At 45.3% G+C, this 23,997-nt stretch overlaps 1 protein-coding gene across 1 annotated transcript; it reads left to right on the top strand.

Annotated features, from left to right (window-relative positions):
• The first annotated feature begins 18,653 nt into the window (after nt 1–18,653).
• Nucleotides 18,654–23,393, top strand: LOC123449765 (serine/threonine-protein kinase BSK1-2-like). The gene is made up of 9 exons (XM_045127088.1): nt 18,654–19,078; nt 19,178–19,313; nt 20,115–20,248; nt 20,742–20,847; nt 21,422–21,507; nt 21,995–22,183; nt 22,368–22,553; nt 22,646–22,759; nt 22,860–23,393. Exons 1-9 carry the CDS (start codon nt 18,731–18,733, stop codon nt 23,106–23,108), a joined length of 1,548 nt encoding a protein of 515 aa, XP_044983023.1. The 5' UTR covers nt 18,654–18,730; the 3' UTR covers nt 23,109–23,393.
• Nucleotides 23,394–23,997: the final 604 nt, after the last annotated feature.

Raw genomic sequence — 23,997 nt, 5'->3', positions numbered from 1 at the left:
AGCATCACATGAATAACTATTCATTTGTGTCCAACACTTGAAGCACGTTGGTGCTTATAATTCTGTTGTCTATAAATCAACACCAAGTTGAGATTATGTGATAAGGCAGTCTCAGATCTTGATCTGATTGTATGTTCTTACTGCACTTTACATCCTCCTATGATGGTAAAACAAACACCATCTTCATTTCTGGGGTAAAAATATGATGATCTTCTTGTGAAGAATCATCTGGTACACTCCAATGGGTGCTATATCATTACCTGGAATTTGTGCTAGTGCTTTCAGTACTAAGCAATATGTGGTTAGAGAACCACGAGGAGTTGAAAGTAAAGTGGAAAAAAGAGACAAGCAGAAATGAGTGTATATCTCACAAAGGAATGTGTCATTTAAATAAATGATCACAATGACAACTCCCAATTTTGTCAAAGAGGTGGTTGTATGAAATATCGTATTAATGATTACCAAACTTTTAAGTTTTTGGTTGAATCATGTCACAGACTCATTGGAGAAGGCGAATGAGTTTAATGGGATAAGTTTGAAGTTCTACTTCAAATGGACAACCAGAAAATATTCTCGTGCACTAGAAGGAGAATGCACTCCTCTACATTGATGATATGCTTGTGGAATGACATTCCCAAGATATTTTGGAGATCTTATGTAGTCTCCTAGTTATTCTAATATATCATTAGCCTATAATTGTGTTGGAATTATGCCCTAGAGGCAATAATAAATATAGTTATTATTATAATTCCTGTATCAAGATAATCGTTTATTATCCATGCTATAATTGTATTGAATGAAGACTTATATACATGTGTGGATACATAGACAAAACACTGTCCCTAGCAAGCCTCTAGTTGGCTAGCCAGTTGATCAAAGATAGTCAGTGTCTTATGATTATGAACAAGGTGTTGTTGCTTGATAACTGGACCACGTCATTAGGAGAATCACGTGATGGACTAGACCCAAACTAATAGATGTAGCATGTTGATCGTGTCATTTTGTTGCTACTGTTTTCTGCGTGTCAAGAATTTGTTCCTATGACCATGAGATCATATAACTCACTGACACCGGAGGAATACTTTGTGTGTATCAAACGTCGCAACGTAACTGGGTGACTATAAAGATGCTCTACAGGTATCTTCGAAGGTGTTCGTTGAGTTAGTATGGATCGAGACTGGGATTTGTCACTCCATGTGACGGGGAGGTATCTCGGGGCCCACTCGGTAATACAACATCACACACAAGCCTTGCAAGCAATGTGACTTAGTGTAAGTTGCGGGATCTTGTATTACGGAACGAGTAAAGAGACTTGCCGGTAACCGAGATTGAAATAGGTATGCGGATACTGACGATCGAATCTCGGGCAAGTAACATACCGAAGGACAAAGGCAATGACATACGGGATTATATGAATCCTTGGCACTGAGGTTCAAACGATAAGATCTTCGTAGAATATGTAGGATCCAATATGGGCATCCAGGTCCCGCTATTGGATATTGACCGAGGAGTCTCTCGGGTCATGTCTACATAGTTCTCGAACCCGCAGGGTCTGCACACCTAAGGTTCGACGTTGTTTTATGCGTATTTGAGTTATATGGTTGGTTACCGAATGTTGTTCAGGGTCCCGGATGAGATCACGGACGTCACGAGGGTTTCCGGAATGGTCCAGAAACGAAGATTGATATATAGGATGACCTCATTTGATTACCGGAAGGTTTTCGGAGTTACCGGGAATGTACCGGGAATGATGAATGGGTTCCGGGAGTTCACCGGGGGGGCAACCCACTCCGGGGAAGCCCATAGGCCTTGGGGGTGGCGCACCAGCCCTTAGTGGGCTGGTGGGACAGCCCAAGAAGGCCCTATGCGCCATAGGAAGAAAATCAAAGAGAAAAAAAAGAGGAGGTGGGAAAAGGGGGAAGGACTCCTCCTTCCAAACCTAGTTGGACTCGGTTTGGAAGGGGAGGGCTGACCCCTTGGCTCAGCCGAAGCCCTTAGGGGTCCTTGGACCCCAAGGCAAGGCTCCCCCTCTTCCCCCTATATATACGGAGGTTTTAGGGCTTATTTGAGACGACTTTTCCACGGCAGCCCGACCACATACCTCCACGGTTTTTCCTCTAGATCGCGTTTCTGCGGAGCTCGGGCGGAGCCCTGCTGAGATAAGATCACCACCAACCTTCGGAGCACCGTCACGCTGCCGGAGAACTCTTCTACCTCTTCGTCTCTCTTGCTGGATCAAGAAGGCCGAGATCTTCGTCGAGTTGTACGTGTGCTGAACGCGGAGGTGCCGTCCGTTCGGCACTAGATCGTGGGACTGATCGCGGGACGGTTCGCGGGGCGGATCGAGGGACGTGAGGACGTTCCACTAGATCAACCGCGTTTACTAACGCTTATGCTGTACGGTCTACAAGGGTACGTAGATCACACATCCCCTCTCGTAGATGGACATCACCATGATAGGTCTTCGTGCGCGTAGGAAATTTTTTATTTCCCATGCGACGTTCCCCAACAGTGGCTTCATGAGCTAGGTTCATGTGTAGATGTCTTCTAGAGTAGAACACAAAAGTTTTTGTGGGCGGTGATGTGCGTTTTGCTTCCCTCCTTAGTATTTTCTTGATTCCGCGGTATTGTTGGATCGAAGCGGCTCGGACCGACATTACTCGTACGCTTACGAGAGACTGGTTTCATCGCTACGAGTAACTCCGTTGCTCAAAGATGACTGGCGGGTGTCAGTTTCTCCAACTTTAGTTGAATCGGATTTGACCGAGGAGGTCCTTGGATGAGGTTAAATAGCAACTCATATATCTCCGTTGTGGTGTTTGCGTAAGTAAGATGCGATCCTACTAGATACCCATGGTCACCATGTAAAACATGCAACAACAAAATTAGAGGACGTCTAACTTGTTTTTGCAGGGTATGCTTGTGATGTGATATGGCCAATGATGTGATGTGATATATTGGATGTATGAGATGATCATGTTGTAATAGATAATATCGACTTGCACGTCGATGGTACGGCAACCGGCAGGAGCCATAGGGTTGTCTTTATACTAATGTTTGTGCTTGCAGATGCGTTTACTATTTTGCTAGGATGTAGCTTTAGTAGTAATAGCATGAGTAGCACGACAACCCCGATGGCGACACGTTGATGGAGATCATGGTGTGGCTCCGGTGACAAGAAGATTGTGCCGGTGCTTTGGTGATGGAGATCAAGGAGCACGTGATGATGGCCATATCATGTCACTTATGAATTGAATGTGATGTTAATCCTTTTATGCACCTTATTTTGCTTAGAACGACGGTAGCATTATGAGGTGATCTCTCACTAAAATTTCAAGACGAAATTGTGTTCTCCCCGACTGTGCACCGTTGCTACAGTTCATCGTTTCGAGACACCACGTGATGATCGGGTGTGATAGACTCAACGTTCACATACAACGGGTGCAAAACAGTTGCGCACGCGGAACACTCGGGTTAAGCTTGACGAGCCTAGCATGTGCAGACATGGCCTTGGAACACATGAGACGGAAAGGTCGATCATGAATCATATAGATGATATGATTAGCATAGGGATGCTTACCACTGAAACTATGCTCAACTCACGCGATGATCGGACTTGAGCTAGTGTAAGTGGATCATGAACCACTCAAATGACTAGAGAGATGTACTTTTTGAGTGGGAGTTTAGCGAGTAATTTGATTAAGTTAAACTCTAATTATCTTGAACATAGTCTAAGTCCACTTTGAATATATTTGTGTTGTAGATCATGGCTCACGCAACAGTCACCCTGAATTTTAATATGTTCCTAGAGAAAGCTAAGTTGAAAGATGATGGAAGCAACTTTGTAGACTGGGCTCGTAATCTTAAGCTAATCTTACAAGCTGGGAAGAAGGATTATGTCCTTAATGCTGCACTAGGAGATGAACCACCCGCTACGGCTGATCAGGATGTTAAGAACGCTTGGTTAGCACGTAAGGAGGACTACTCAGTAGTTCAATGTGCAGTCTTGTATGGCTTAGAGCCGGGACTTCAACGTCACTTTGAGCGTCTTGGAGCATTTGAGATGTTCCAGGAGTTGAAGTTTATCTTTCAGAAGAACGCCCGGATCGAGAGGTATGAGACCTCCGATAAATTCTATGCTTGCAAGATGGAGGAGAACTCGTCTGTCAGTGAACATGTGCTCAAAATATCTGGGTACTCAAACCGTCTAGCTGAGCTGGGGATTGAACTCCCGCAAGAAGCTATCACTGACAGAATCCTTCAATCACTGCCGCCAAGCTATAAAAGCTTTGTGTTGAACTACAACATGCAAGGGATGAACAAGTCTCCCGGCGAGTTGTTTGCGATGCTGAAAGTCGCAGAGTCTGAACTCCGTAAAGAGCATCAAGTGTTGATGGTGAATAAGACCACTAGTTTCAAGAGAAACGGCAAAGGCAAGAAGGGTAATTCGAAGAAGAGCGGCAAGCCTGTTGCCAATCCGACGAAGAAACCCAAAGCTGGACCTAAGCCTGAAACAGAGTGTTACTATTGCAAGGGTATGGGTCACTCGAAGCGCAATTGCCCCAAGTATCTGGCTGATAAGAAGGCGGCCAAAGAAAAATCAGGTATATTTGATATACATGTTATTGATGTGTACTTAACCGGCTCTCGTAGTAGTGCCCAGGTATTCGATACCGGTTCTGTTGCTCATATTTGCAACTCGAAACAGGAACTGTGAAATAAACGAAGGCTGGCGAAAGATGAAGTGACGATGCACGTGGGAAATGGTTCCAAGGTTGATGCAATCGCCGTCGGCACAGTTTCACTTCAGTTACCATCAGGATTAGTTATGAACTTGAATCATTGTTATTTAGTGCCTGCGTTGAGCATGAACATTATATCTGGATCTTGTTTATTGCGAGACGGTTACTCTTTTAAGTCAGAGAATAATGGTTGTTCTATTTCTATGAGTAACATCTTTTATGGTCATGCACCCAATGTGAGAGGATTGTTCATATTGAATCTTGATAGTGATACACAAATACATAACACTGAGACCAAAAGAGTTAGAGTTAACAATGATAGCGCCATATTTTTGTGGCACTGCCGCTTAGGTCATATTGGTGTAAAGCGCATGAAGAAACTCCATGCCGATGGACTTTTGGAGTCACTTGACTTTGATTCACTTGACACGTGCGAACCATGCCTTATGGGCAAGATGACTAAAACTCCGTTCTCCGCAACAATGGAGCGTGCAAGTGACTTGAAGGAAATCATACATACCGATGTGTGTGGTCCGATGAGCGTAGAGGCACGCGGCGGATATCGTTATTTTCTCACCTTCACTGACGATTTGAGTAGATATGGTTATGTCTACTTAATGAACCACAAGTCTGAAACATTTGAAAAGTTCAGGCAATTTCAGAGTGAAGTTGAAAATCATCGTAACAAGAAGATCAAGTTCCTACGGTCTGATCGTGGGGGTGAATATCTGAGTTTTGAGTTTGGTGCTCACTTAAGACAATGTGGAATTGTTTCACAGTTGACACCGCCTGGAACACCACAGCGTAATGGTGTGTCCGAACGTCGTAATCGTACTTTATTAGAGATGGTGCGATCTATGATGTCTCTTACCGATTTGCCGTTATCGTTTTTGGGTTATGCATTAGAAACAGCTGCATTCACTTTAAATAGGGCACCATCAAAATCCGTTGAGACGACACCATACGAACTGTGGTATGGCAAAAGGCCAAAGTTGTCGTTTCTTAAAGTTTGGGGATGTGATGCTTATGTCAAAAAGCTTCAGCCTGAAAAGCTAGAACCCAAAGCGGAAAAGTGCATCTTCATAGGTTACCCAAAAGAGACAGTTGGGTACACCTTCTATCTCAAATCCGAGGGCAAAGTGTTTGTTGCTAAAAACGGAGCTTTTCTCGAGAAAGAATTTCTCTCGAGAGAATTGAGTGGGAGGAAGATAGAACTTGATGAGGTTGTCGAACCTCTCATCCCTCCGGATGGTGGCGCAGGGCAAGGGGAAACCTCTGTCGTTGCGACGCCGGTTGAGGAGGAAGTTAATGATGATGATCATGAAACTCCGGTTCAAGTTTCTGTCGAACCACGCAGGTCGACGAGACCACATGCTGCTCCAGAGTGGTACGGTAATCCCGTCTTGTCAATCATGTTGTTAGACAACAATGAACCTGCAAATTATGAAGAAGCAATGGTGGGCCCAGATTCCAACAAATGGCTAGAAGCCATGAAGTCCGAGATAGGATCCATGTATGAGAACAAAGTGTGAACTTTGGAAGTACTACCTGAGGGCGCAAGGCTATTCAGAACAAATGGATCTTTAAGAGGAAGACGGACGCTCACGGCAATGTGACCGTTTATAAAGCTCGACTTGTGCCAAAGGGTTTTTCACAAGTTCAAGGAGTTGACTACGATGAGACATTCTCACCCGTAGCGATGCTTAAGTCCGTTAGAATCATGTTAGCAATAGCTGCATTTTTCGATTATGAAATCTCGCAGATGGATGTCAAAACGGCGTTCCTTAACGGTTTCCTTAAGGAAGAGTTGTATATGATGCAACCCGAAGGTTTTGTCGATCCTAAGAATGCTAACAAGGTGTGCAAGCTCCAGCGATCCATTTATGGACTGGTGCAAGCATCTCGGAGTTGGAACAAACGCTTTGATGAGGTGATCAAAGCATTTGGGTTTATACAAGTGGTTGGAGAATCTTGTATTTACAAGAAAGTGAGTGGGAGCTCTGTGGCGTTTCTAATATTATATGTGGATGACATATTGTTGATTGGAAACAACGTAGAGTTTTTGGAGAGCGTAAAGGATTACTTGAATAAAAGTTTCTCTATGAAGGACCTAGGAGAAGCTGCTTACATTCTATGCATTAAGATCTACAGGGATAGATCGAAACGCCTGATATGACTTTCACAAAGCACATACCTTGATAAAGTTTTGAAGAGGTTCAAAATGGAATAGTCCAAGAAAGGGTTCTTGCCAGTTTTACAAGGTATGAGATTGAGTAAGACTCAGTGCCCAGCAACTGATGAGGATAGAGAGCATATGAGCACCGTCCCCTATGCTTCAGCCATAGGTTCTATCATGTATGCAATGTTGTGCACTAGACCGGACGTTAGCCTGGCCATAAGTATGGCAAGCAGGTTCCAGAGTAATCCAGGAGTGGATCACTGGACGGCGGTCAAGAATATCCTGAAGTACCTGAAAAGGACTAAGGAGATGTTTCTCGTGTATGGAGGTGACGAAGAGCTCGCCGTAAAGGGTTACGTCGATGCAAGCTTTGACACAGATCCGGACGACTCTAAGTCGCAGACCGGATACGTATTTATTCTTAATGGGGGTGCGGTAAGCTGGTGCAGTTCCAAGCAAAGCGTCGTAGCAGATTCTACATGTGAAGCGGAGTGCATGGCTGCCTCGGAGGCGGCTAAGGAGGGTGTCTGGATGAAGCAGTTCATGACGGATCTTGGAGTGGTGCCAAGTGCACTGAATCCAATAACCTCGTTCTGTGACAACACGGGTGCCATTGCCTTAGCAAAGGAACCACGGTTTCACAAGAAGCCCAGACACATCAAACGACGCTTCAACCTCATCCGTGACTACGTCGAAGGGGAGGACGTGAATATATGCAAAGTGCACACGGATCTGAATGTAGCAGACCCGCTGACTAAACCTCTTCCACGGGCAAAGCATGTGCAACACCAGAACTGTATGGGTGTTAGATTTATTACAATGTAATTCGCATGATGATGTGAGGGCTAGATTATTGACTCTAGTGCAAGTGGGAGACCGTTGGAATTATGCCCTAGAGGCAATAATAAATATAGTTATTATTATAATTCCTGTATCAAGATAATCGTTTATTATCCATGCTATAATTGTATTGAATGAAGACTTATATACATGTGTGGATACATAGACAAAACACTGTCCCTAGCAAGCCTCTAGTTGGCTAGCCAGTTGATCAAAGATAGTCAGTGTCTTCTGATTATGACCAAGGTGTTGTTGCTTGATAACTGGATCACGTCATTAGGAGAATCACGTGATGGACTAGACCCAAAGTAATAGACGTAGCATGTTGATCGTGTCATTTTGTTGCTACTGTTTTCTGCGTGTCAAGTATTTGTGTTTATGACCATGAGATCATATAACTCACTGACACCGGAGGAATACTTTGTGTGTATCAAACGTCGCAACGTAACTGGGTGACTATAAAGATGCTCTACAGGTATCTTCGAAGGTGTTCGTTGAGTTAGTATGGATCGAGACTGGGATTTGTCACTCCGTGTGACGGGGAGGTATCTCGGGGCCCGCACGGTAATACAACATCACACACAAGCCTTGCAAGCAATGTGACTTAGTGTAAGTTGCGGGATCTTGTATTACGAACGAGTAAAGAGACTTGCCGGTAAACGAGATTGAAATAGGTATGCGGATACTGACGATCGAATCTCGGGCAAGTAACATACCGAAGGACAAAGGGAATGACATACGGGATTATATGAATCCTTGGCACTGAGGTTCAAACGATAAGCTCTTCGTAGAATATGTAGGATCCAATATGGGCATCCAGGTCCCGCTATTGGATATTGACCGAGGAGTCTCTCGGGTCATGTCTACATAGTTCTCGAACCCGCAGGGTCTGCACACTTAAGGTTCGACGTTGTTTTATGCATATTTGAGTTATATGGTTGGTTACCGAATGTTGTTCAGGGTCCCGGATGAGATCACGGACGTCACGAGCGTTTCCAGAATGGTCCGGAAACGAAGATTGATATATAGGATGACCTCATTTGATTACCGAAAGGTTTTCAGAGTTACCGGGAATGTACCGGGAATGACGAATGGGTTCCGGGAGTTCACCGGGGGGGGCAACCCACCCCGGGGAAGCCCATAGGCCTTGGGGGTGGCGCACCAGCCCTTAGTGGGCTGGTTGGACAGCCCAAGAAGGCCCTATGCGCCATAGGAAGAAAATCAAAGAGAAAAGAAAAAAAAGAGGAGGTGGGAAAAGGGGGAAGGACTCCTCCTTCCAAACCTAGTTGGACTCGGTTTGGAAGGGGAGGGCTGCCCCCCTTGGCTCGGCCGAAGCCCTTAGGGGTCCTTGGACCCCAAGGCAAGGCTCCCCCTCTTCCCCCTATATATACGGAGGTTTTAGGGCTGATTTGAGACGACTTTTCCACGGCAGCCCGACCACATACCTCCACGGTTTTTCCTCTAGATCGCGTTTCTGCGGAGCTCGGGCGGAGCCCTGCTGAGATAAGATCACCACCAACCTCCGGAGCACCGTCACGCTGCCGGAGAACTCTTCTACCTCTCCGTCTCTCTTGCTGGATCAAGAAGGCCGAGATCTTCGTCGAGCTGTACGTGTGCTGAACGCGGAGGTGCCGTCCGTTCGGCACTAGATCGTGGGACTGATCGCGGGACGGTTCGCGGGGCGGATCGAGGGACGTGAGGACGTTCCACTACATCAACCGCGTTCACTAACGCTTATGCTGTACGGTCTACAAGGATACGTAGATCACACATCCCCTCTCGTAGATGGACATCACCATGATAGGTCTTCGTGCGTGTAGGAAATTTTTTGTTTCCCATGCGACGTTCCCCAACAAATTGTACTACTATAGGTGGTATAATTTGCAACATCTTGTCCACGGGACATGATAGTTGTGAGGAACTGAGTGTATGAATCATTCATACACAATATTGTTGCGTACACATAATTTTTCCTCCTTTACCTGTCTGGTATGAGGACGATTAGAAAAATTATTGATAATTCTGTTGGCCACAACAAAGTTGCAATATTCCTAACAATCTAAAGATTTATGTGCACTACATGTGACATAGAGGAATTAATTTTAAGGCACTCTCACCTTAAAATTTGAATGTGACACTCATTATTCTTGAACGGATTCAAGAATGATGCAAAATATTCAACCATTGGCTGGGCTATTTTGGTACTTCATGGTATTCATAGACACATCTAGAAGATGGCCTTAGGTGTGTATCATCCACACAAAACCATGTGTTTACTGAATTAAGTGCTCAAATTGACGAATTTGGAGCATATGCATGGGATAATTCCATCGGAATGGAAATATCGTTGAATTTGATTCACGAGAAATTCATGGTCACATTCAGTACGTCGTGTACCTACCCAGAATGGTGTGGCTAGATCTCTTGTCAAAAAGAGTCAAGTTGCATGGCCATTGCTACAGAATTGTGACGATTCAACATTTTGTTGTTGGTAACATGCGGACTCACACGCCGCATATTTGGTCTAAATGAGATTAAATGCATTTAATACCGTATCCCCTTACGGTCTGTACGTGGAAATCAGTGAAGTATTTCCCATCTGCGATAATTCGGTTGCACACTGATATCACCACCCCAGCGTACATTACAGCCTTCACATATATTTGGGATCTATGTGAGGAATAATTGTGGTATGATTGTTAATCCGTCAAATACCTTAACTCTAGCAAGGGAGTTATTTGCAGCTCGTATGCTGATTGCTTTTGCAATGAGGACATTTTCTGACATTAGGGGGAGAAATGCCAGGAAATGCAAAAGAAATGGCATAGACATTTTGTCCACGTACTTGAGAATCTGAACTAGAGATGCAAATTATGAGAATTTGCAACATATTGCAAATAATCTGCCATATACATTTACTGATGGCAAAGGTGTCACTGAATTTTCGTACCAGAACGAGTGGAGGTACCTAATAACCACTCGTATCCTGAGATGAGAGCAAGAGGGGGAGAATTTTGGTCACATGGGATTAAGTTCTCATATGTTTCTACGGAAATAGAGAAAATGGTCTCCTCAATCAGTAAATGTGATTCAACCTTGCGTTGAATGACACTTGATGGATGCGCGTCATCCATAGCCGAGCACCGATGTAAACCCATTTTTTATGGTGCTGGGACATCGAAACACCTTGACTCCGTTGTTGTGGGAAATCATAAGGAGTTAAGAGGCATAACGATAATTCCACAAATGATATCGATTCAAGAAAATCGTATATTGAAAGTCTACATATGTCGACATAAATTTCTTCTTGAGAATTGCATAAATCCTTTTGGGCCCTGAACCAAAATCCATGGAAAGTGTTGTTGACACTTATATTGGTTCAAATGAAAGGAAGCAATTAAGAAGAGTAGCACTCGCTCATCAAAAGAGAGGTGTTTAACATAGTGAAACATGCTCCTCATAAGTATCTTCCATAGTGAAGAGAAGTGATTTTTCGTTCAGAAACGAAATAGATGAGGTGGTGAGAAAGCGAGGCTTGTAGCACATGGGTTTCCGCAGAGACCCGACATCAGTTATGATGTAGCATACCTTCTCGGTATGAGTGGAACTATGTTTCGATACTGAATTGACAGTACAAATCCATACAATTGATGTATGTAATGGCTACATACTCACATGGATCATTCAGTTTGGATATATATATTGAAGTCATGAAATGGCTTAATATTCCGAATCCAATGATAAGTCACAACATGTGTGAAGCTTCAGAAGTCATCCTCTGACTCTGAAGATGTCGGAGAGTTGTGTGGTACAACCGACTATGTGAGTTACTCCTTGACAAGGATTACTCTAATACTGATGATTGTTGATGTGTATTCATGAAGATATCATGAATTGGATTTACATCTTATTATTGATGTGGATGATCTTATCATCAATGTCTATACAAGACATATTAAATACACACAATCATTTTGAGACGGATATTTGGGTCAAACCAAATGATGCTAAGTTTATAGCTTTAGCAAAATCCCTCGGGAATAAATGTATGTCAGTCTTCATATATCTAGAAATATTGAAAAAGTTCAATATGGATATATCTTATCAAAGACACATATGGTCATATTATACCTGGCATGGGACACGAGCCCATTCAAACCTAGGGGAGATGGTAAAGTGATAATGGACATGAAGTTCCGTATCTGAGTACCATTGGATCACTCATATAAAATTGCAAAGTAAGTCAGGCCTGACACTATATTTGTTGGCAATCTATTGAGAGTGCATCCCTAGTAAAAGGTATAATGGTTGGTGTAAGGAATATCTTGAGATATGCCCAAGACACAAAAGGTCTTGATTAATTCCATTGAGAAAATCAAGATGGTACCATGGTGTGATATCTTGATAGTGGCTGATAATTTGATCCCAACAATGCCATATCAAAGACTGGATTTAATGGAAGAGTATTCTGAAGGAAGCCTTCAGAATAGACTCTAAATGAGTCCTTCCTATAATCATTCTGCCAAAACTATGTTCGAAGCATGACAAGATATGCATGTCTTCGCAGAATGACTGGTCACATGTGAGATCATGTGGAGATTCATTGGAATCAAAGATCATCATCTACCAAGATAATGTCACTTGTATTGCTTATGGGTTATATTTATCCTCGTGGATTACAGAAATGTAAGAGGATAATCTGCAAACAAATTATTGTGAGGTTTACAATGTCTCTACCAACGTTTATATTCCAGAATCGCATTCGTGGAATTGGTATGAGACAACATTGATGTTTGCGAAAATTCACGGGGAGTAAAATCCCAAGTTATAACCTGTTGGTGACCTTCAGATCATCCATATTGTACTCTTTTTCCCTTTATGAGTTTTTCAAGATGATTTCTCATATAAGGTTTTTAATGAGACAATATAAATACAAGTGCGGATGTATGCCATACTGGTTTCTCCTTATATTTTTCCCACTGTGTTTTAAAGGAGTTTTTGATGGCATATTATTATAAGGTTTCTCCTCAATTTTTCCCACAGGGTTTTTGAAGGAGTTTTCAGTTTGCAATATACAGATGACGAATTGATCAAGGGGGAGTGTTGAGAAATAATACATGTGATCAATTGTATGGGAGGGATGTCTCGCAGGAGGTGTCTGTTGGGGAAAAGGTGTCTTCCCAACACACCCATTCATCTTGTATATAAGTGGGTCTCCCACATTGCAATGAAACTAATGGATCATTTGGACTCTTCATTTGTCTCTCTTTGCATTCATTCTACAACAATTTTTTAAAAGAGGTTAAACCTCCGATCTCTGCATCAATCGATGCATGCGGTCATCTTTATTAATTATTTTATAAAGATCTGACAAGAATATTCATCAATCCATCCGAAATCATTACTCACACCTATAAATTCGATAATGTGGAGTGCTCTCACTTTCTATATTTAAAACCGGTGTCATCGCCAATCCACCCACATAACGTATCGGGATCAACAACCGGTGCAACAGACCTAAAACGCATACCACATGCACATGTTTTACAAGGCGTCATCATCTTCATACCATTGACACATCTTCAGAAAAGATATCTGCACCATCCTTGCAAGTCCGTACATCTGTCGACGCCACCACAACGCCCAGCATAGTCATCGCCATATGCTATCCGTCCAGACACCAAGATTCTAAAAAAATTATCGGGCATAAGACCTGTCAACTAGGCATGACTTAATGTAGCACTTGTTAGCCACGCAAATGTCATTTAACCATCGACATCTAAAAATGGATCTGCAGGCCGACGCCACGGCTGCTGATTTTTCTTTTGTGTTTTTATGGGAATATATGTACTGTTTTTTCTTCCCCTAGCTTTAGAGATATTTGTACGGATGAGTTGTTAATTGCGGCAGTGGTGACACGACATGGTGGAGTTGCCCGTGCGTTGTGCGTGCCAGGTAACCATCGGCATATAAAAATTGTATATACGGAAAAGAAACGGAGAAGCTGCAGAACAGTCATCATGGCCTGTTGGGACTTGAAAATGGTGGGGACACTGCTCGGAAAAACAAATGAGGTGCAAACAACAGTCTTCTTGCACCCATCGAACCAGTGCCTGGCCTGACCAGACCGGGTCCCGGGAGACGTGACACGCCTCTACTTCCACATCGGTGCGATCCGGCCTTTACGACGACGCGGCGGCCTCACGCTACGCGGCGGCCCCTTCTGACCGTCGACCGCGTGTCTTTCTGTCGTTGTCCTGCACCGATCATTGTCGCCCTTCTTCGACCGAAACTCCTTCATCATCATCCGCCTTCACCGTCGTCTCGTACGGTTGCGCCACCGCCTGCAGCCGGGCCGGCTTCCGGTTCCGGCCGCATCGGCCTTGCTGCCTGCCTCGGGACAGCTGCGTCGGGCCGGCTGCCGCCTTTGGCCGCGGCGTCTGCGTCGGGTCGGCTGCCGCCTCCTACCGCACTGTCTGCGTCAGGCCAACTACGTCGGGCCGGCTGCCGCCTCCTGCCGCACCGCCTGCCTCGGACCGGCTGCATCGAGCCGACTGCGTTGGGCCGGCTACCGGCTCCGGCCGCATCGTCCTCGCACGTACGTTTAAAATGGCACAGATAAAATGGCGAACGGACGATCGATCGAAACAGATAAAATGCACGTATGTTTAAAATGGCACATTGAAGTTGCTCATTGGATGCACTGACCGGCTGAATGCCAAAACCAGACATAAGGGCAACTCCAACGGGGTGACCCATTTCTTCGGTTGGCGTTCGTTTGGGTCGGCGCGTACACAAAAATCGGCCCAACACGCCGATCCAAATGGACGCGTGTCCGCTTTTCGTCCACATGCGACCCATTTTTGAGCCGGATTTGCGTTGGCGCGGACACGAGACGGACGCGCGCGCTCGCATTCTTCTCCCCCCGGACCCGCTGGTCGGTGGCACATTGGCCTCCCCCCATCCAACAGCAACCCTCGCCCCCCTTCGTCGCCGACGCCGCCGCCCATTTTTTCCGGTGACTCTGCTAGCTACCGGCCGCGACCAAGAAGCCGCCTCGCCACCACGGCCAGAGCCTCACTGGCATGCTCGTCGGACGCTGACCACTACCTTCGCTGGCCCTCTCCTTCGTCGAAGCCCGCAAGTTGTTCGACAGTTTGTCAAGGTACAAAATGGACTCCGCTGACGAGTTTTTTTTTCACAATTTCCTTTGCGACTCTGATGATTCGTTGTCCAACGACGAGGAGGAGATATTGGCTGTCGTGTTGGTCCATCACTACCTCAATAGCCAGCGGACGTTGTTCCGTGGCTTCATTCTGGGCCACCTTCCGGCGTTGAATCGCAACCGAGAGAGCGGACATCTCCTTCTGTGGAAGGACTACTTTGATACAACAAATCCGTTGTTCCAACATTAGAAATTCCGTCGCCATTTTCGTATGAGTAGGCATCTTTTTAACCGTATTATAGAGGGGGTGGTCGACTACGATGACTATTTCGAGTGTAAAGAGGATGCTGTTGGAAAGATTGGTTTCTTCTCTTATCAGAAATGCACTGCCGCCATCCGAATGCTTGCATACGGAGTGCCCGGTGATCTCATTGACGAGTACGTCCGTATGAGCGAGTCTACATGCCTAGGGTTCGTGTATAAGTTCTGCAAGGCTGTTATTGCTATGTTTGGCCCTGACTACTTGAGAGAGCCGACTCATGAAGATACAACCCGTTTGTTGGCGATGAATGCCAGCAGGGGCTTCCCAGGGAATCTTGGCAGCATAGACTACATGCACTAGGAGTGAAAGAACCGCCCTTCTGTTTGGCAAGGGTAGTATAAGGGCCATGTCAGGGCTTGCACTGTCACACAATGATATCAACGTGCTGCAGCGCTCGCCGGTGTTTGCTATGCTTGCCGAAGGCAATAGCCCACCGGTGAACTTTACTATCAACGACCACAACTACAACAAAGGATACTATCTGGGTGACGGTATCTATCCTCAGTGGACCACTATTGTCAAGACAATCTCCGACCCTGTCAGAGAAAAGAGGAAAAAAATTGTCCAAAAGCAAGACAGTGTTAGAAAGGATGTCGAGCGTGCCTTTGGTGTTTTGCAATATCGATGGGGCATCGTTCGGTATCCTGTTAATACCTGAAGCACGCAGAAACTGTGGAAGGTAATGAGTGCTTGTGTGATTATACACAATATGATCGTAGAAGATGAGCGCCCGAAACGTTTATACGATCAAGGTTTTCAGTTTCAGGGTGAGAATGTCGTGCCTAAGCATGGAGGAGCGGCAACGTTTGAACGGTTCATCCAATTTCATCATGCCATGTGTGATTAGGAAACTCACGTGCAACTACAAAATGATTTGGTTGAGCAGATGTGATCTCATGTTGGCAACCAATAGATGTATCTTCTTTATGAGGTTGCAAAACTATGTGAGACATTTTTACTTTTATTCGGCTTGTAAAATTATGCTTTTTTTATTTGGTTGCAACTATATATTTGAATGCAAAAACAATGCAAAAAATAAACTATTTGTTGAAATAGGATGACCAACCGGCCACGCCGGCACATATGGGTTGATGTGTTGGACACAGTGTCGATTCAAATCTAAAAACAAGACGGACACTGGGCGGACGGGCAGTCCAAACGGACCGAAACGCCGTTTATTTGGATCGGTCTGTTGAAGTTGCCCTAAGTGTCTAAAAACAAGAGGGTTGATGTGTTGGACACAGTGCCGATTCAAATCTAAAAACAAGAGGGCGGGCGGGCAGTCCAAACGGACAAAAAAAGGGATCAAAACACCGTTTATTTGGATAGGTCTGTTGAAGTTGTCCTAAGTGTCTGTTTTATTGTCCAAGCGAATGCCCGTTTGCGTTGGAGTTGGCAGTACGGAGCTGATGGCACCAGCCTCGGGCCCGTCCATCGGTCGAGGCAGGTACGTCGATCTACAGCGCCGCCATGGCACCACTCAGCACGGTGGCTGACTGTTGCGGTTCGGTACGCGTCCTTGTCCATCTACCTGAGCACACTGAGCTCCTGTCCACCTTTTGCGCTCGATGATTATCGACTTGACTTGGCGCTAATTATTCGTGCGCGTGCTTTTCTTTCTTTTCCGCGGCCTTAGCCGCTAATTTATCGAGGGTGCATGCGCCTTTTTGTTTGATTTGTACTCGTATGAAAGAAAAAGACTACGGCATCTCGAGCCTGAACTCGATCGTCTCGAGCCGTGTGAGTTGACGCCCGTGTTAACTGAGTTTTGCAAATCTGAAAGTGATCGAAAGGGATGTTTGCTGCTGCTGTCGTGTTATGTTTAATTATAGGCCACGTAGCGCAGCACCAGGATCAAGCCATCTCCATCATCTCCCTCACCCACACGCTTTGGCCGTTATTTTTTACTAATCGCCAAACACCACCTATATATGGCCTTATTATATGATGGTGTCTTCGTCCAGGTCTTAGTTAATTTGCAGTAGATACGGTGCACCAGGGGGCGAAAATCCATGCTTTGCTCGGAAGCTACTGAGAATGTACTGGCCGATCTTTCGCGCGTGACAATTCTACGTACTTGTTTATTTATCAGGTGGATGGCCAAATTGATTATACAATCATCGTGACACGCTCAAACCTTACCACAAACAGTAACATAACAAACTGGTAACAACCTCAGGCTGGTCTCCATCACTACGCCTAATCTAAATGGAGTCGTACTAATTTAGTGGAAACCCCCAAAGCCGCCTCGGTCGAGGGAGCGTGCATGCACCAACACACGAGCACCGGATTGTAACTTATGCAGACGTCTCCATCCGAGCACGGTACGATGGCCGGCCGAACGTGGTAACAGTATACTCTGGTTGCAGTAGTATATCGAATTGCGTACGCAGCAGCTGCCATCCATCCAACCAACGGGCACTTTCTCATCAAAACATAAGAAAAGAACCATGTGTTGGCTCTCGGTGTATTTGGACACGCAGTACGGCTGATGAGCTGTTCTTCTTTCCTTAATTAGTAAAAAAAAATCCGCTTTTCGAGATGCCACTGTACGGATCGATGGATTGTTAAATGCCGGTGATGTCCCCCGCCAAAAAAATAAAAACAAATATGCTGATGATGCTCATTCGCGTGCGCGCCAGGCAAGGCCGTATGGAAACGGTCGTGTTCTGCATCGACCGCGCCGGCGACCAGGTCGGGTCGGGTCGTGCCGCGGGAGACCTGAATAGCGTTGACGCTCCGGTCCGGTCCGGTGCAATGTAGTAGTGGCGTGGTGTGAACAGAAGGACGGGCGGTCGGTCGCCGGATGCGCGGGGAGTCCGTCCGCGTGCCGGCCGTTCCACGCCGGCTTCGCTTGGTTTCCTCGGCCGCCGGAGAGAAAAAAAAAAAAAGACAACGAGGGGAAAAATCGAGTGACGCGACGGCGCACCGGCGGCCTGTGCGTCGACCATGGAACAAGTTACGAAAAAGGAAAAAGGAAAGAAGCTGCGGAAATAAATAAAATACGAAAAAAAGGAAAGACGTTATCGACACACGGTACGGTCAGCAGAGCAGAGCACTCCAAAGAAAGAAATAAAGAAAGATAGAAAGAGAGGAGAAAGCAGAACTGGAAAGAAAGAAAGGAAAAAGAAAAACTGGAAAGAAACGGAGCAATAATGATCGTCGAACCCGAGTCCAGGAGCCAGCCAGCCGTGTGGTACTGTACTGTAAAGAAAACAGGGCTCCTGATTGGCTGGCCAGCCGGTTGGTTCGTCGAGACGGATGGGAACGGAGCAGCAGGAATTTCAGAGGCAGATCCCCACGCAAGCGCAACGCACCGCACGGGAGAAGCCAGCCGAAATCCATCCGCACGAGCGCACACACTCCAGCAATAAAGCCAGCCGCGCAACCAAGCCGGAACAAACAAACCACGGCGCAGCTCCTCCACCTCGCAGCTCAACCCAACCCAACCCAACCTCGGGGGAGGGGACGACCGACCGCCGATGGGTTGCTGCCGCTCGTCGCTGCGGGCGGTGACGGCCCACCACCCGGAGAAGCCGCCCGGGGCGGGGGCGGCGCCGCTGGCCTGCCGCCCGTCCTTCTCGGCGGCCGCGCACCAGGCCGCGCCGCCGCCGCCGGCCGAGGCGGGGTTCAAGGAGTTCTCGCTGGCGGAGCTGCGGGCGGCCACGGGCGGGTTCGCGGCGGAGAACATCGTGTCCGAGAGCGGCGACAAGGCGCCCAACTTCGTCTACAGGGGCCGCCTGCAGCAGCAGCAGGGGCAGGGCCGCCGCGGCGCGATCGCCGTCAAGAAGTTCGCCAAGATGGCCTGGCCCGACCCCAAGCAGTTCGCGGTACGTTGCAACGCCGCGATCCCCCCCCCCCCCCCCCCCCCCCCCCCGCCCAAAAATTCGCGAGCTCACGGCTTCGGTTCGGTTCGGTTTGGTGTGCAGGAGGAGGCCAGGGGGGTGGGCAGGCTGCGGCACCGGCGGCTGGCCAACCTCATCGGCTACTGCTGCGACGGGGACGAGCGCCTGCTCGTCGCCGAGTTCATGCCCAACGACACCCTCGCCAAGCACGTCTTCCACTGTAAGTCCGTTTGCCCCCCTCATACTCATAGATACCACCCATCCTTCTTCAGCTAGCCAGCCATCGGAGCATTCAGTAGTTTTGATTGACAACGGTTTCTGAATTTCTGTTCGTCTGCGGATTTTCCATTTTGTCCACTTCGGTAAATATGATGCGAAATCCCTGGCAGTTGTAGTTCCTGGTTCTGATTGGGCCAGCCCAGAACCTGGCAAAAGTGACGAGTTAGTTTGCTCCCAGCAACTGCATTTGGTGTACCGAACGAATCATTTGGACAGCTCTCTGGTACACTATGCCATTCATTTTCTTTTGATGCTGTCATGTCCTTGAATCATCTGGGAACCAATTAAGGGACAAGTTCCCAAACGCGTGACATAATTTATTGCTACTTGTCTGCCTATGCTTATTGTATTGGATCCAGTGCACTTCAATGTGGAAGTGCATTGTCACAGTAAATTCACTGTAGTTATGACCAATGCGGGCATAGTACAAGTACTAGCTATTTATGTCGAGGTTCTTCAGTGACACTGAAGTTAGCCTGCTGATACTAGCTGCTACACCATGAACTAGCATTAGTTAGTACAGTATATGCTGTGTTTTCTATGATGCCCTTTAGCTGATGGACATCTTGACCAGTGCGCATGGATGTAGTTTTGATCTGATTGGCTATAATTACCATTAGTACTTCTAGAACCCCTACAAAAATGCATCTGATCACCTCTTTTCGTGATCTTCGTTGCATTCACCGCATACGCAAAATTTACAAAGCTGCATTTCGTGACATTGTTTTTCGCTCTTCTGCAGGGGAAAACCAGACTCTTGAATGGGCTATGCGTCTAAGAGTTGCGTACCACATTGCTGAAGCGCTGGACTACTGCAGCAACGAGGGTAGACCTCTATATCATGACCTAAATGCATATAGGGTCCTTTTTGATGAGGTAAGCGACCGATTACCCTGTAGTACCCGTTTTATCCTACCATATATGAAGAAAAGCCAATTATTGTCTCACCTGTCAAGAATGGAATGTTTCTTTCTGTCTCTAAAAATGCCTCTCTTGGAATTGTTTGTTGTGCATCTCTGGAAACTGGAAAGTGCTTGGTGATTTTATTTCGTGAACATCCATAGAGGGGTCTGTTCCGTTTTACCTGTGGCTGAAAGAAAGCACACACCAAACATGGAAATTCAACTCTTACATGATAAGATGTTCACGAAAATGCTAATTGGCCCCTAAGAACATGAAAATTCAACTCTTACATGATAAGATGGTCAACTTGTATAATGTTTCATTGATTCATACTTCATTTGGAGAAACTGTTACTTGATTAGGGCCACATGAAAGGCTAAAGCACTTGCACTTCTGGATGATGTTGATTTCATTCAATAGTCATATGCAATTCTGTGAGCAACATTACTGATATGATTATCTGCAGAATGGTGATCCTCGTCTTTCATGCTTTGGTTTGATGAAAAACAGCAGAGATGGGAAAAGTTATAGCACAAACCTTGCATATACACCTCCAGAATATTTGAGAAATGGTATTGTTCTTACCCTCGTACTCCTGAATATTATGTAAGCTATCATTTAGTGAATGCACTTTAATGTTTTCTTTACTTGCTTTGTTACTTCCTTTTCTTGTTTTGATTCCTTAGTCAAGAAATTTCATAGAGATAATAAAGATATCAACCTGTGAAAACAGAATACTGTTTTTTACACTAATGGAATGATACCACAATTTGTGGTTGGAACCTGGACAGAATTTAGAAATACTTTCTGTTCCTTCAGACCAGTGCTTTATCTTATTGAACCACAACATTCTTCATAAGCAGCTGGTATGAGTTATCAGTGATTGGCAATGAATATGAAGTTCCTATTAAGACTACTACTCCTAAGTACAAATCGTGTGGAGGTGACTAAACCTAAGTTCAGATAATACAGTCTCACATAGCTAATATAATATGGTATCTTTCTAAAGGAAAGATAGATTATTTTACATCTGTTTTTCTGTGCATGGCATTCTTTTGCTTTCTCTGGACAAGTCAGACTGGAAAGTGTCGTATTCAGCTTTGGCACTAAACTAACATCTTTCACTGTGACTTCTTACTTTCTCAGGAAGAGTCACTCCGGAAAGTGTCATATTCAGCTTTGGTACCGTACTACTGGACCTTCTAAGTGGAAAACGCATACCTCCTTCCCATGTATGTTTTCTTGCTAGAAATTCTGCTTCTTTGCTACACTTCATCCTAGTTCTTGTCTGCTACAGAATCATTTTCGTAAATACCTTGGCATACCGGTAGTCGACCCTACAATGTATTTTTACCTGAGTACAATTACCTGTTGCACTGAAGGATGAATGATGCACACTTATTGGGTTGGTTTTAAGCCTGACCTTCTTGCTTGTTCGGCCATTAGAATATTTGTAACCATCTGAAGAATTTGGTAGTGAGATCAGGAGCCCTTTGTCCTTCAGAAAATGAACACGTAGTGGTCAAGTATAGCTGGTGTTCTGTAATTGTAATAGTAGTGTCCTAGAAGCTGTTACAGCAAATGCAAGCGCTGAAAATTTGCTGTCCGTGAATACATATTCTGCTTCCTTGTGTAACTTGGTACCTTAATTATTTGGTAGCAGTATTTTATAATAATGGAATCGTGCTTTTTAATTTATGGTTATGTTTCTTCATTCAGGCTCTTGATATGATGCGAGGCAATAATATCCAAGTGTTGATGGATTCACATTTGGAAGGAAACTACTCAACAGAGGAGGCAACTGCTTTGGTAGATCTTGCCTCCCAGTGTTTGCAGTATGAACCTAGGGACCGCCCCAATACAAAAAAGCTGGTTACCATACTTGAGCCCTTGCAAACAAAATTAGAGGTAACAATTGTGTTTCAATCCTTCTGTATCTCAAATCTGTTGTTCAACGTACTACTTTTCTGTTCATCCTTGATGGTTCAAATAGAACTTGTAATTTTCCCACTGAACTGTACTTATTCCACAACAACCTATTTCTTCTGCCCGTTCTAATGGCTGTCCAATTTCATTTTCAAAACCAAAACAGGTACCTTCCTACGAGATGCTTGGCATTCCGAAGCTCGAGGAAGAAGTACCTCCTCCACCTCCTGCTCCGCAACCACCACAACACCCTCTTTCTCCCATGGCTGAGGCCTGTTCTAGGATGGACCTGACAGCTATCCAGCAGATTCTTGTATCGACGCATTACAGAGACGATGAAGGCAGTAATGAGGTAAGGATCAGAGCATTTTGGTTCCACGTCTGTTCATTCTGCAGGATGTTGTTATCTGAGGAACTGATCGCTTTATCCGTCTCCTATTACAGCTATCATTCCAGGAATGGACGCAGCAGATGAGGGACATGTTGGACGCCAGGAAACGCGGGGATCTAGCTTTCCGTGACAAAGATTTCAAGACAGCCATAGAATGCTATACACAGGTGAGCAGATTGATAGTATATATATCAGGAGCCCTTTTAATGTTCAAAATATATGCTAGAACCAAGGTGATTCACTCCTTTCCTTCCCTTTGGATTGCAGTTTGTTGATGTGGGCACAATGGTGTCGCCGACGGTGTATGCCAGAAGGAGCTTGTGCCACCTCATGTGCGACCAACCCGATGCTGCCCTCCGGGACGCGATGCAAGCGCAATGCGTGTACCCAGACTGGCCAACTGCATTCTATATGCAAGCCGTCGCGCTGTCGAAACTGAATATGCAGAGCGATGCCAAGGACATGTTGAGTGAGGCTTCGCAGCTAGAAGAGAAGAAGCAGAAAAACTCGAGATGATCTTGAGGGTGAGTTCTTGTAAAAATGTGTTGGTTCAGTCTCTTTCGCGGCTCAAATGTTTACGTTGATTGAGACGTGCTATTCCGTCATTTGGAACAAAACTGTGAGATATCCGAGGTTGAGTTAGGGAGAAAATGTGGGGAAGAAGTGATGTAGACTTGTAGAGATGTGTGGTTGTAACTATTTGGTTTGGCATTTCTGTGATGCGCTATTTTTTGGGCCTATATATATGTAACATTTTTTAAAGTTAATCAGGCATATTGCAAGGGAGTTTACGGTTGATAATCATGCTAATGCCATTGCTTCCAGCTAAAACGAACAGGTTTTTTCATACATATGAGTGTTTTTACTCGATTTGATAAGTGAATTAAGACACTCCTGCTTCGATTTACTGAAAGCGGGTCCAAAGAAGGGATCCTCTTTTACTTGACAAAGCATAACTATGAAAGGACAAAGAATTCTGCAAAATGTAGATGATTTAATTGATCCCTTTACGATAAAGGAAAATTGCATAACTATGTAAGGACAAAGACAAATATGTCGATGGCATTAAAGGAAAATTCGCAAAAACAACAAAAAAAAGGAGTAGTAAAAGCCATAGGGGTTTTAGAATTAATTCACACCGACATATGTGGACCCCTTAATGTTAAGTCTGTGGATGGTTTTCATTTATTCATTACATTCACAGACGACTTTTCCCGTTATGGGTATATTTGCCCCATACGTGATGGATCAGAAGCTTTGGAGAAGTTCAAAGCCTATAAACAACAGCTACGATTTGCCCCACTCATGTTGCTAAAATTACGACATGTTCAGATCAGTCGGATGAACCATACTGTTACCCAGTATTAGGAATGTCTGTCCTGAAAAAACAGCTGAGTTGCATGAA

This window comes from Hordeum vulgare, chromosome 4H, assembly GCF_904849725.1.
Source record: "Hordeum vulgare subsp. vulgare chromosome 4H, MorexV3_pseudomolecules_assembly, whole genome shotgun sequence".
NCBI lineage: Eukaryota > Viridiplantae > Streptophyta > Magnoliopsida > Poales > Poaceae > Hordeum > Hordeum vulgare.
The sequence above is the reverse complement of the archived record's forward strand: the minus strand, read 5'-3'. Positions and strand labels throughout refer to the sequence as shown.

Coding starts and splice junctions, on each gene's coding strand:
- LOC123449765 (XM_045127088.1), top strand. CDS start 18,731: ATGGGTTGCTGCCGCTCGTCGCTGCGGGCGGTGACGGCCCACCACCCG. Junction 19,314..20,114: donor CGCCAAGCACGTCTTCCACT/GTAAGTCCGTTT, acceptor GCTCTTCTGCAG/GGGAAAACCAGACTCTTGAA. Junction 22,184..22,367: donor CCTTGCAAACAAAATTAGAG/GTAACAATTGTG, acceptor AAACCAAAACAG/GTACCTTCCTACGAGATGCT.